We start from the raw sequence: 15,006 nt of genomic DNA, 5'->3' as shown, positions 1-15,006 counted from the left end.
TCAACTCGGGCTGGGAGTTGCCAGTGAGCTCACGATACGATATTACCATGATACTTCAGGTACCAACATGCGATATAGCGATTCAATGTTCCAAATGTATTGCTCACCAAATGTCTACTGTAGAGGGACATGGAAATAAAAGTGCTCCTTATTTAAGAGGATTTAGAACAACCTATGAAGGAGAAATACTGGAGTTGTGGTGCAGGTACAGCCGACTAACGCAAAAATAATATTGTGATATTGTCAAAACGATACAGTGCATTCGGAACGTGTTCAGACCCCTTGACTTTAACATTTTGTTACGTTACAGCCTTATTCTAAAATTGATTTAAAAATGATTTGTCCCTCAAACTCATAATGACAAAGTAAAACAGGTTTTTTTAGACATTTTTGCAGATTGATCTCCTGCATTGTCTTGGCAGTGTGCTTAGTGTCATTGTCCTGTTGGAAGGTGAAACTTCGCCCCCGTGTCTGAGGTCCTGAGTGCTCTGGAGCAGGTTTTCATCAAGGATCTCTATACTTTGTTCTGTTAATCTTTCCCTCGATCCTGACTAGTCTCCCAGTCCCTGCTTCTGGAAAAACATCCACACAGTTTGATACTGCCACCACCATGCTTCAACGTAGGGATGTTGCCAGGTTTCCTCCAGACGTGATTCTTGGCATTCAGGCCAAAGAGTTCAATCTTGGTTTTATTAGACCAGAGAATCTTGTTTCTCATGGTTTGAGAGTCCTTTAGGTGCCTTTTGGCAAACTCCAAATGGGCTGTTATGCCTTCTACTGAGGAGGGGCTTCCATCTGGCCAATCTACCATAAAGGCCTGATTGGTGGAGTGCTGCAGAGATTGTTGTCCTTCTGGAAGTTTCTGCCATCTCCACAGAGGAACTCTTGAGCTCTGTTAGAGGGACCATCGGGTTCTTGGTCACCTCCTTGATCAAGGGCCTTCTCCCGATTTTCAGCTTGGCCAGGCCGCCAGCTCTAGGAAGAGTCTTAGTGGTTCCAAACTTTTTCCATTTAAGAATGAGGCCACTGTGTTCATGGAGACCTTCAACGCTGCAGAAATCTTTTGCAACCCTTCCTCAGATCTGTGCCTTGAGATAACCCTTTCTCTGAGCTCGATGGACAATTCTTTGTCCTCGTGGCTTGTTTTTTTTCTGACATGCACTGTCACAGTGGGGCCTTATATAGACAGCTGTGTGCCAATCCAATTCATGTCCAATCATTTGAATTTACCACAGGTGGACTCCAATCAAGGATAATCAATGGAAACAGGATGCACCTGAGCTCAATTTTGAGTCTCATGGCAAAGGGTCTGAATACTTATGTAAATAAGGTATTTCTGTTTGTTTTTTAAAATACATTTGCTAAAATGTCTACAAACATGTTTTTGCTTTTCATTGTATGTATATTGATGAGGATGTTTTTTTATTTAATCCATTTTAGAATAAGGCTGTAAAGTAACAATGTGGAAAAAGGGAAGGGGTCTGAATCATTTCCGAATGCACTGTTTATCGTCAAATATCTCTATGTAATTGTATCGACCCCCCCCCCCCCATCACTAGTCTCAACCTTAAGAAAATAACATAATGAGAGTAGATTGGATTTGCTATCCATCTTCTGCCAAATGTGTGTGTGTTCTGTCTTTCCATACAGGGATGTCTTGGCTCTCTGTAAACAGTGAACAGTCGCTTTTTTGCCTGAATAAGGCAGTGTTGTTGCTCCCCTTCTTCCCTTATATTTAACTCTTTCACTTCCTTTCCAATTATTTGTATATAGGGCTCTCTAAACAACTCTTCACTCACCCGCTGAGTTGATTAAGAGATTTTTGTCAAAATGGTGTCATTACAAAGACATGGTACTCTCTCTAGTTATGCCTCTTAAAGTTTTGCATGACATAAGAGTGAATTGAGGGGAAGAGTTTTGAAGGAAGTAGTGAGGGAGGAGAGGACCGACAGTCCCATGATTCATTCTGTTCTTCCTCCTCCTCCATCCTGGTCCAACTCTGAGGCAGGGAGTGTGGTCTTAAAGGGCTGAGCACTCTCCTGTGCAAGTCTGAGGAAGAGGAGAAAGTGGGACAGGGGTACTGAACTGAACATCACGGTAAAACTGAAGTCTCCATCCCCTGTCGCAAACAGCTGCTGCGTTGTCCCCCAAGACACAGACAGAACCCACAAAACAGGTAGGTGTGTGACTATCACTCTGACTCTCCTGTTGTCTCAATTCCTATAACAGCTTTTAGCTTCCTCTATATGAATTGATGTTACCCTTCATGTACTGTATGTTTAGTTACTGTGTGTGTAGTAATATCAGTCTGTCTGTCATCTGTCTTTCTATCCATCTATTGTCCTCTGTGCAAATTTCATGGATGATTGGTGTTACAATGTGCGAACCTAGATTACTGTATTTGTACATGTTTTATACTGTTTGTGTGCTGGTCTAGGCTGGTTGCAGAGAGAATAAGGGCACTTCAGTGTTAACACAAACAGTTCTCTAGAGCAGCATGGTTTATGTCAGTTTAGACCCACTCACTGTTTATATTCAGATTACTGGACAGACTACAAGTCGAACAGATGGTGTTATGCGTTTACATTATGAGAACGCTGCTATCTGCACATCACTGGGTGTTGAAACTTAAATCTAGAGTTTAGGACTATAAGGTTCCATTTGCAAAAAGATGATTCTGAGATAATTGTCTTTACATTTCCGAACCCTAATTGGTATGAATGGTGTCAGCAATTTGTTTTGTATCTAGTATTCTTTTGACCTTAATATAAATTGTGGTATTTCTAGTGCTATAGAGGTAGAGAGCCTTGAACAGAACAAGGCTACATCAATAACTTCATTTAGACAAAAGTGCAGATAGAACCTTATAGTCCCAAGCGCTCTAAATGTCAATGCTGCCTAACCCTGTTAGCTTTATGAATGTAATTATATAACTAGCTTAAATTAACGATGGTGTGTTCTTATAATGATTCATGTAGACAGGGCTAGTCCTCTCAACTCCACACACCAAAAACATAATTTTATCTCTAGCACGCAAATACTGTACACACACACACTTTATCCTCAACCTCTGACCACTTGTCTTGCCTGCCACTTGTCTGCCTTTCTTCAGATGCGCCGTAGTTTAAGAACTCTGTGGGTAGTACTAATAACAATGACGTCATATTTGAATTCCTCCACCTTTATGCACCTTCACCATTGGGTTAAGATCTGGTGACTGAGACACACACACTTTAAACCCCCTATGCACACTTGAGACCCCTCTTCAAATTCACTGAGATCTCTTCAAGACATGGTAGCTAAAATAATGGGCAACGGGGCATTTTTATACATGTTGTTGCTTAGGGAATTAATGTTATTTATAATACGGGTTACATGGAGAAAATTGGACCTCTTTGAAATGAAAGTGGATGGCCCTCCCTTCAGCAAAGTATACTTTACCTAAACCCTCCCTGAACCCTTCACTATACCCAAAAATATAATTACAACAAAGTGGATAGTAGAGAACATGTCTACCATTTACCCTCACTTCTTGGACAGACCAGAGCCTTAGATATGCAGTTATATAAACTGTTCTTTGTCCTGTCAGCATTACATGGCAACACGAATTTGCCTACTTTCAGCACAATGAGCTTCCATTTCTGATTGATTGTGCCGTGGCTGCTGCTTCAAGTTTCAGCACAACAATGTTACTCAAATCTGGTTTATTGTGAGGTCAATAACTCTGATAAATACATCATGGGCAAGAAACATATTGTTTTTAATCAATTAAATTACAGTAGTAGCAAGCTATCAAAGTTGACCTCTGGTCCTCTTTATCTTCACGCTCTCCTTCTCAAACTGAACAGAACACAGGCTATAGGCTAGTCCGTGCGCAAGATAAAGCATTTTTTGGACTAGGCCTAATCCAAAACTATTTACAGAAGGAACCTTTGACTCTCCTCCTGAACTCCCACTGTAGGACTACACAGCAAAGCTATTGGTTAGGCAGTACACTAAAATATTTTTGATCAGCAAGATCACAGAGCAGGCTCAGGGTTGGAATTTCCCTTGCAGTGTTCAATGCAGCCTAGATATATTTACACCATCCCTGCAGCTATCTTAGAAATATAACTTTGCTCTGTGCTTCTCTGAGCATGCACTTCATAGCCTATAGGCTATGGATAATTTGATTGAGACCACGCTAAATAGCCTATAGGCACACTTGATATAGCCCCAGCTGAGAATCAGAGATGAGGGGTGGCATCGGGCACACATATATATATATATATATATATATATATATATATATATATATATATATATATATATATATATAGGCTAATAAGCAACTAATTATAAAACACTGAGAAATATTGAAATTTCATCCATTACAAATTACATGACCCTCCCCTGGACTAGATACAAAAAATTACTAAAACCTCCCCTTGACTGAAATTGAAAAAGCATGACCCTCCCCCATTTTCCTTCAGATTCCCATTATGTAAATGTTGATCTGTCCCTTAATTAACTCAGGAACCACATCTGCGTGGAAGCACCAGCTTACAATATATTTCGTATCCCTCATTTAGTCAAGTGTTTCCTTTATTTTGGCAGTTACCTGTATGTCTGCTAGCTATGCAACTGCTTGCCATGGATCCATCAACGACATATAATATTAAAATGCATGTCAATCTCTCCTTGCTCAAAGTAGAGGCGAGATTGCCTTCATCACTACTTGTATTTGTGAGAACTATTGATATGTTGAATGCACCAAGCTGTCTGTTCAAACTACTAGCACGCAGATCAGACACCATGCACACCCCACAAGACATGCCACCAGTCTCTTCACAGTCCCCAGGTCAAAAACACACTATGGGAGGTGCACAGTACTACATAGAGCCACGACTACATGGAACTCTATTCCACATCAAGTAACTTGTGAAAGTGGTCAAATCTGATAAAAATACACCTTAGGGAACAGCAGGGACTGTGAAGGGTCACAGGCACAGACACATGCATACACACCCACATGTACACATGGATGTTGTGTTGTAGATATGTGGTAGTAGAGTAGTGGCCTGAGGGCACACTAAACTTAATGTGTTGTGAAATCTGTTTTGAAATGTAATAGTTTTAAATAATCATTTTGCTGGACCCCAAGAAGATGTCCTTGGCAGCAACTAATGGGGATCCATAATACATACAAATTCAAACTAATGATGTTATTTGTTCTGCCTCTTTGGATATTTGTGTAGGAGTTCTTGCCATTGGAGCCCCCTTATCTCTGTTCTTTACCTTATTTAGAAGTCCCATACAGTACGTTGGACATGGAGGCGGGACCTGATGAGGGAGTGGCGGGGGCTGTGTTTGCAAACGAGACCTCCGAGACGAACCCCAGTGACACACCGTCAGGCATACTGAACAGTCAGCAGTTATCTGCTATTGAGGATGAAGAAGTCCTGAATAAACTGGTGAGGCAGTAGTAGTGCATACTTCACATAAACTGTTTCCATTATCTTGTCCAATTACTTTTTTGTCGACGTTTAGAAAATAGATGTGACAATTGCCTGCTAGGGTATGTTTCCATTTATCTTGGGTTGATAAAAACAGCTGGACGTAATGACAACACACACACACACACACACACACACACACACACACACACACACACACACACACACACACACACACACACACACACACACACACACACAGAGACATATATATACAGTGGGGAGAACAAGTATTTGATACACTGCCGATTTTGCAGCTTTTCCTACTTACAAAGCATGTAGAGATCTGTAATTTTTTATCATAGGTACACTTCAACTGTGAGAGACGGAATCTAAAACAAAAATCCAGAAAATCACATTGGAGGATTTTTAAGTAATTAATTAGCATTTTATTGCATGACATAAGTATTTAATACATCAGAAAAGCAGAACTTAATATTTTGGTACAGAAACCTTTGTTTGCAATTATAGAGATCATACGTTTCCTGTCGTTCTTGACCAGGTTTGCACACACTGCAGCAGGGATTTTGGCCCACTCCTCAATACAGACCTTCTCTAGATCCTTCAGGTTTCGGGGCTGTCGCTGGGCAATACGGACTTTCAGCTCCCTCCAAAGATTTTCTATTGGGTTCAGGTCTGGAGACTGGCTAGGCCGCTCCAGGACCTTGAGATGCTTCTTACGGAGCCACTCCTTAGTTGCCCTGGCTGTGTGTTTCGGGTCGTTGTCATGCTGGAAGACACAGCCACGACCCATCTTCAATGCTCTTACTGAGGGAAGGGGGGGAAGATCTCGCGATACATGGCCCCATCCATCCTCCCCTCAATACGGTGCAGTCGTCCTGTCCGCTTTGCAGAAAAGCTTTCCCAAAGAATGATGTTTCTACCTCCATGCTTCACAGTTGGGATGATGTTCTTGGGGTTGTACTCATCCTTCTTCTTCCTCCAAACATGGCGAGTGGAGTTTAGACCAAAAAGCTCTATTTTTGTCTCATCAGACCACATGACCTTCTCCCATTCCTCCTCTGGATCCAGATGGTCATTGGCAAACTTCAGACAGTCCTGGACATGCGCTGGCTTGAGCAGGGGGACCTTGCGTGCGCTGCAGGATTTTAATCCATGACGGCGTAGTATGTTACTAATGGTTTTCTTTGAGACTGTGGTCCCAGCTCTCTTCAGGTCATTGACCAGGTCCTGCCGTGTAGTTCTGGGCTGATCCTTCACCTTCCTCATGATCATTGATGCCCCACGAGGTGAGATCTTGCATGGAGCCCCAGACCGAGGGTGATTGACCGTCATCTTGAACTTCTTTCATTTTCTAATAATTTTGCCAACAGTTGTTGCCTTCTTACCAAGCTGCTTGCCTATTGTCGTGTAGCCCATCCCAGCCTTGTGCAGGTCTACAATTTTATCCCTGATGTCCTTACACAGCTCTCTGGTCTTGGCCATTGTGGAGAGGTTGGAGTCTGTTTGATTGAGTGTGTGGACAGGTGTCTTTTATACAGGTAATGAGTGGAGAACAGGAGGGCTTCTTAAAGAAAAACGAACAGGTCTGTGAGAGTCGGAATTCTTACTGGTTGGTAGGTGATCAAATACTTATGTTATGCAATAAAATGCAAATTAATTACTTAAAAATCATACAATGTGATTTTCTGGATTTTTGTTTTCGATTCAGTCTCTCACAGTTGAAGTGTACCTATGATTTAAAAAAATACAGACCTCTACATGCTTTGTAAGTAGGAAAACCTGCAAAATCGGCAGTGTATCAAATACTTGTTCTCCCCACCATATATACAGTCATGGCCAAAATTTTTGAGAATGACACAAATATGAATTTTCAAGTCTGCTGCCTCAGTTTGTATGATGGCAATTTGCATATACTCCAGAATGTTATGAAGAGTGATCAGATGAATTGCAATTAATTGCAAAGTCCCTCTTTGCCATACCAAATGAACTGAATCCCCCAAGAACATTTCCACTGCATTTCAGCCCTGCCACAAAAGGACCAGCTGACATCATGTCAGTGATTCTCTCGTTAACACAGGTGTGAGTGATGACGAGGACAAGGCTGGAGATCACTCTGTCATGCTGATTGAGTTTGAATAACAAACTGAAGCTTCAAAAGGAGGGTGGTGCTTGGAATCATTGTTCTTCCTCTGTCAACCATGGTTACCTGCAAGGAAACACGTGCCGTCATCATTGCTTTGCACAAAAAGTGCTTCATAGACAAGGATATTGCTACCAGTAAGATTGCACCTAAATCAACCATTTATCGGATCATCAAGATCTTCAAGGAGAGCGGTTCAATTGTTGTGAAGAAGGCTTCAGGGCGACCAAGATAGTTCAGCATGCGCCAGGACCGTCTTCTAAAGTTGATTCAGCTGCGGGATCGGGGCACCACCAGTACAGAGCTTGCTCAGGAATGGCAGCAGGCAGGTGTGAGTGCATCTACATGCACAGTGAGGCGAAGACTTTTGGAGGATGGCCTGGTGTCAAGAAGGGCAGCAAAGAAGCCACTTCTCCAGGAAAAACATCAGGGACAGACTAATATTCTGCAAAGGGTACAGAGATTGGACTGCTGAGGACTGGGGTAAAGTCATTCTCTCTGATGAATCCCCTTTCCAATTGTTTGGGGCATCCAGAAAAAAGCTTGTCCAGAGAAGGCAAGGTGAGCGCTACCATCAGTCCTGTGTCATGCCAACAGTAAATCATCCTGAGACCATTTATGTGTGGGGTTGCTTCTCAGCCAAGGGAGTGGGCTCACTCACAATTTTGCCTAAGAACACAGCCATGAATAAAGAATGGTATCAACACATCCTCCGAGAACTTCTCCCAACCATCCAGGAACCGTTTGGTGACAAACAATGCCTTTCCCAGCATGATGGAGTACTTTGCCATAAGGCAAAAGTGATAACTAAGTGGCTCGGGGAACAAAACATTGATATTTTGTGTCCATGGCCAGGAAACTCCCCAGACATTAATCCCATTGTGAACTTGTGGTCAATCCTCAAGAGGCGGGTGGACAAACAAAAACCCACAAATTCTGACAAACTCCGAGCATTGATTATGCAAGAATGGGCTGCCATCAGTGTGGCCCAGAAGTTAATTGACAGCATCCCAGGGTGGATTGCAGAAGTCTTGAAAAAGAACGGTCAACACTGCAAATATTGACTCTTTGCATCAACTTCATGTAATTGTCAATAAATTTAATTGTCAATTGTCAATAAATTTGACACTTATGAAATGCTTGTAATTATACTTCAGTATTCCATAGTAACATCTGACAAAAATATCTAAAGACACTGAAGCAGCAAACTTTGTGGAAATTAATATTTGTGTCATTCTCAAAACTTCTGGCCACGACTGTACACTACCGTTCAAAAGTTTGAGGTCACTTAGAAATGCCCTTGTTTTTGAAAGAAAAGCACATTTTTTGTCCATTAAAATAACATCATATTGATCAGAAATACAGTGTAAACATTGTTAATGTTGTAAATGACTATTGTACCTGGAAACGGCAGATTTTTTAATGGAATATCTACATAGGCGTACAGAGGCCCATTATCAGCAACCATCACTCCTGTGTTCTGATGGCACATTGTGTTAGCTCATCCAAGTTTAGAATTTGAAAAGGCTAATTGATCATTAGAAAACCCTTTTACAATTATGTTAGCACAGCTGAAAACTGTTGTCCTGATTAAAGAAGCAATACAACTGGCCTTCTTTAGACTAGTTGAGTATCTGGAGCATCAGCATTTGTGGGTTCGATTACAGGCTCAAAATGGCCAGAAACAAAGGACTTTCTTCTGAAACTCGTCAGTCTATTCTTGTTCTGAGAAATTAAGGCTATTCCTTTCAAGAAATTGCCAAGAAACTGAAGATCTCGTACAATGCTGTGTACTACTCATTAAATAGTACCTGCAAAACACCAGTCTCAATGTCAACAGTGAAGAGGCGACCGTGAAGATGCTGACCGTGAAGAGGCTGACCGTGAAGAGGCAACAGTGAAGATGCTGACCTTTTTGTGTATTTGCAAAAATCTACAGTGTCTTATAAAAATGTAGTGGTTGAAGTGTTTCCATTACCCTTTTAGGAAAATTGCGAATGAATAAATTGGCTCAGGGTTTTATGTCTCAGGTGGCCCGCGCAAGCCAACATGGATAGAATACAATCATTTACAAATATTTGCCATATTCTAATAATTATAATGTGCCAATGTATCACCACGGTCCGTGCCATGGTGAGACTTGCACTCCTGTAGATCTGTAATAATTGGATGGTGAAACTTGCATCCAGCCAACCAGAAAAGCAAGATGAAACAATTCAGGCATTCTTAAAAGTCAGGGCAATCCTTGTCCTGCAACGAAGCATTATTTGTTTATAGTTGAAAAAAAAAAAATTGCAAGCAGTAGGCATTTAGAATTAAATGTGGAGTGAAGGGTATAGTAAGGCCACATGATGACATCACGTGCTCGGCCTACCTGCAAGAGTATTCGCCAATGATTTCCTATTCGGAAAAACACTGTTTCCATCAACATTTGTCGTAATAAAGAAAATCCACTGTAGGCTATCTTTAGATAATTTATCCTATATCTGCCATTTCCATGACATATTTTGTAGAGTAAAGCTGGGTCAATGACACCTGCCAATAGACAGCAGGTGACCTTTTTTTGTTGTTTCGCACACCAAGTAAGGAGTTTTTAGTATGGAGGTTAATGAGTGTCGAATTTGGTCAACAACCCCTTTTTGAATTTTCAAATAAGGATTACAATAACGAGATGTATCCTCCAATACAAAGAAGGGTGAGAGATAGACAGCCTGCCATGCCGCTTTGTACACAACGACCCCCATTGTTAGGGCGGTGAGACATGTATCTTGTCAGTATTTCCATAAACTTTGCTATAAATCTCGCCAGCTTGTAGTCCTAAAAACGGAAATGATTTACCTCTAGTTCGTTCAGCCATTCCGATGGGCAAAATGAATGGAGAAAGGATAGGCTTATGAGATCTTATACGTTTTGATCGATGAGATGATACGGTATCAGTCAGTTAACATGACCTTTATGAATTAGGAAGCCTGTATGTGCGTTATGGGTTTTTTAATGACATAAATGCTTCAAAATTCACAAAAAGTGACATTAGCTGATGTAATTGTATAAGATCTCCTATGCCTTGGTTTACCACAGACCTTATTTTCTGCATTTATCCAAAAACCCTACAAAAACCATGCTGAAGAGGAAGGAAACCGCTTAGGGATTTCACCATGAGGCCAATAGTGACTTTAAAACAGAGTTTAATGGCTGGGAGAGGAGAAAACTGAGGATGGGTCAACAACATTGTAGTTACTCCACAATACTAACATAATTGACAGGGTTAAAAGAAGGAAGCCTGTTCACAATATAAATATTCCAAAACATGCATCCTGTTTACTAAAGTAACACAGTGAAATATTTGGCAAAGCAATTCACTTTTTGTCCTGAATACAAAGTGGTATGTTTGGGGCAAATCCAATACAACACATTACTGAGTACCACTCTCCATATTTCAAGCATAATGGTGGCTGCATCATGCTATGGGTATGTTTGTAATTATTAAGGACTGGGGAGTTTTTCAGGATAAAAAAGAAACAAAGCTAATCACAGACAAAATCCTAGAGGAAGACCTTGTTCAGTCTGCTTTCCAATAGACACTGGGAGATGAATTCACCTTTCAGCAGGACAATAAACTAAAACACAATCAATCATATTTCAATCAAATGTATTTATAAAGCCCTTTTTTACATCAGCCTATGTCACAAGGTGCTATACAGAAACCCAGCCTACAATCCCAAACAGCAAGCAATGCAGATGTAGAGGCACGGTGGCTAGGAACAACTCTCTAGAAAGGCCAGAACCTAGGAAGAAACCTAGAGAGGAACCAGGCTATGAGGGGTGGCCAGTCCTCTTCTGGCTGTGCCGGGTGGAGATTATAACAGTACATGGCCAAGATGTTCAAGCGTTCATAGATGACCAACAGGGTCAAATAATAATAATAATAATAATAAGCGGTTGTAGAGGGTGCAACAGGTCAGTACCTCAGGAGTAAATGTCAGTTGGCTTTTCATAGCCAAGCATTCAGAGTTATTCAAGGCTAAATCTACATTGGAGTTGCTTACCAAGCAGACAGTGAATGTTCCTGAGTGGCTCAGTTACAGTTTTGACCTAAATCTACTTGGAAATATATTGCAAGACCTGAAAATGGTTGTCTAGCAATGACCAACAGCCAATTTGACAGAGCTTGAAGAATTGTTTTAATAATAATGGCCAAATGTTGCACAATCCAGATGTGGAAAGCTCTTAAAGACTTATACAGAAAGACTCCCAGCTGTAATCGCTGCCAAAGGTGATTCTACAAAGTATTGACTCAGGGGTGTGAATACTTATGTAAATGAGATATTTCTGTATTTATTTTCAATAAATTTGCTAACATTTTTTAAAACAACAATATTGAGGTACTGTATGTAGATGGGTGAGAAAATATATTTAATAATTTAGAATTCAGGCTATAACACAACAAACCATGGTGGAGTTATTGCCTACAAAAGACGCCATTACTATTGAGTTTGGCCTTGGTCTCCTCATCTTTTGGTTTCTACATGGGTTTATCTCTGACAGTTGGATAAAGCTGTGGATTTTGATGAAAGGCGAATGATCCGCGCTGCATTGAGGGACTTGCTCAAGAAGAAGAGAGGTAAGATCAGAGAGCTTCAACGTGAAATGTGACAGGATTGCATCTCTGCTATCACTCCTGACAACCCCTTTGAATGTCTACTCGCTGACCTACTTCCAATTTTAATACTACAATTCTCTTTTTCTCCCTCTACTTCTCTCTAAAGAGAAGCGAGAGAAAGAGCGGGGGTCCAGGCAAGATGACCTGAGGCAGCAGGCTTTGAGTAAAGCAGGCACAGGACGGATGGGAATGAACAGAGGCCAGACCAGCAACCACCAGCAAAGATCCAACAGTTAGTATCATATCCCTGCGAAGGACACAACACACACATATATTTACATTTTAGTCATTTGGTAGATGCTCTTAATTAGAGCGAATTACAGTTAGTGCATTAATCTGAAGATAGATAGGTGGGATAACCACATATCACATATCAGGCATAGAAAGTAAAGATTTTCCTCAATAAAGTAGCTATCAGTAGAGGCAGACCAAGTGCTGGTTCTCTCTCGCTCTCTCTCTCTCTCGCTCTCTCTCGCTCTCACACTCTCTATCTCTCTCCAAGCTTTCAAATCAAAGTGGGATTGTGAGAGATGACCTGCTTCCCTACTCAAAATCACTACAAGCCCCCTTCTGTTTCTCTCCAGTGCACAGCCAACTCTCTGCATCAACCACCAACTCCTTCACTAAAACAACTGGCAGGTGAGTCATTGAGCTAACAGCCAGCCATGCTTCACGTGTGATTGATCAAATTCTGCATGTCTAAGTTGTGATACTAGGAGTGTGTTAAATAACGTGTTTATCCTCTCTCCCCAGCATGGCCAACCCAGCTATGGGACCAGCCCATCAGTGTTCCCCTGTCGTTGCAGAACCCAACATGAAAAATGTCAAGCAGATGTTACTGGATTGGTGCAGGGCCAAAACCGAACCATATGAGGTAAGCATTTGAGGACTCACTATCTTATATCTACAGGAATATATTCTTGTTTTATACCCACAGTGTCCCCAGCATACCAATAACCTTACTTCACTTGATCAATGTCTTTGTAAATCCACTTCCTCTCCTCGCTCTCTTTGGTGTTCCCTTTTATGTCCCCTCCTCCCTTACCATGTGCAGGGGGTGGACATCCGCAACTTCTCCTCCAGTTGGAGTGATGGCATAGCATTCTGTGCACTGGTGCACAGGTTCTTCCCAGATGCATTTGAGTACTCCATACTCAACCCCAACGCACGCAAAGACAACTTTGAGCTGGCCTTCAGCACTGCAGAGTGAGTTTCCTATGTATTTATTCTAAACAAACATTGAAACACAAACACACACACACACACACCCTCAACCACAGAAAACCTACTCTGACAAAATGAACTTTCTACTCATAGATGCACAAGAAGGCCCCAAGGGCTGTGCAGTGATCGATTGAACTTGACAAAAATACCTTCTCTCAGGAAAAAAAAAATATCAGTATTGTCCACTAGCTCAGCTGCCAGTGGATCCTGCCTGGGGACAATGATTGTGATTGCTCAGGCATGTGTCTCTCTCCTCTCCTCTCTTTTGGCTGTAGAAGGCTGGCAGATTGCCCCCCTCTGCTGGACGTTGAAGACTTGCTGCGGATGCGTGAGCCTGACTGGAAGTGTGTGTACACATACATCCAGGAGTTCTATCGATGCCTGGTGGAGAAAGGCCTAGTTAAAACCAAAAAGAAACTCTAGAGACGGATGTTTCACAATATGGGGATGGGGAGGGCATATAAGAGTTTGTAGTTTGCTGCAGTGCCTTTTAAGCACATAGCTGGGTTTTTGTATTAACTGTGTGTATCTTTGTATTGGTTTGTGTGTATTAGCTGACACTTTCTGTTTATGTGTTGAGAGGACAGCTGGCACGTAGGATCAGTACATTCCACTGAGATTACACATCTGATATCATTTCAGTCAGAGCCATGGAGAATCTGGGAATGGCTTTTTATGGTGCTGCTGTGCCCTGACTACAATGCCTTTTTGTGGGTAGGCTATGTATGGGTTAAAGATACATGAGGTCAAATGTAATGTGAATGATGTGGTTTGATTTGTGAACATGTATTTTGTTCTGATCACATTATAGAGTACTACTACATTTATATTACGGGGAACCCACACCATTTTCAGCCTGAATGAGGATTGTTGCCAAGTCATTACTGTATTTGGTCACTATTTAAAAATTGAAAATATCCCTGAAGTCTACTCCATCAAAGTTTAGACCCAAAGGCATCTTGGTCCAGGGCAAATAAAATGCAGTGACTGGCTCGCAGTAACACTGACTTATTATTGGCTGAGCTACTCAGGACCACCATGTGCTCAGAGACAGACTATAATCATACTATATAAACACAGAGTTGCCATACCTTGTCCTGCATTTGTATTTTCATCTTGAATGGTTTGGACGTTTTTTCCCTCCACTATTGATAGTGCACTATGTTAGTCACATAGCCTACATTATGTAGCCTAAATGCATACAGTTTGGAAGCGATTCTTCAAAATATTGGCACTCTACTCTAGCTCACCAGACTGTGAAGGCTAATGTATATCAGTGAATAACAGTTAAATAAACAAACCAAGCCTACTCATCCAATAGAGTGCACTGTATGTGTGTCAATTTGGACTGATATATACACAATAAATAGACAATAAAATAACATAACATAGCTCGCACCTCTGACGAGGTGGGGTGTCTTCTTCTTGCCCATGTGCATGATTGACAGATGGTCACATCATCAATCAATCAATCAAATGCATGTATAAAGCCCTTTTTACATCAGCTGTTGTCACAAAGTGCT

At 41.4% G+C, this 15,006-nt stretch overlaps 1 protein-coding gene across 1 annotated transcript; it reads left to right on the top strand.

Moving 5' to 3' along the window:
- The first annotated feature begins 1,985 nt into the window (after nucleotides 1-1,985).
- Nucleotides 1,986-14,874, top strand: LOC109874225 (smoothelin). Its single transcript, XM_020466046.2, has 8 exons — nucleotides 1,986-2,176; nucleotides 5,287-5,453; nucleotides 12,145-12,220; nucleotides 12,366-12,491; nucleotides 12,844-12,898; nucleotides 13,013-13,133; nucleotides 13,314-13,465; nucleotides 13,759-14,874. Exons 2-8 carry the CDS (start codon nucleotides 5,310-5,312, stop codon nucleotides 13,904-13,906), a joined length of 822 nt encoding a protein of 273 aa, XP_020321635.1. The 5' UTR covers nucleotides 1,986-2,176; nucleotides 5,287-5,309; the 3' UTR covers nucleotides 13,907-14,874.
- Nucleotides 14,875-15,006: the final 132 nt, after the last annotated feature.

Source organism: Oncorhynchus kisutch, linkage group LG29, assembly GCF_002021735.2.
Source record: "Oncorhynchus kisutch isolate 150728-3 linkage group LG29, Okis_V2, whole genome shotgun sequence".
NCBI classification, from domain to species: Eukaryota; Metazoa; Chordata; class Actinopteri; order Salmoniformes; family Salmonidae; genus Oncorhynchus; species Oncorhynchus kisutch.
The sequence above is the reverse complement of the archived record's forward strand: the minus strand, read 5'-3'. Positions and strand labels throughout refer to the sequence as shown.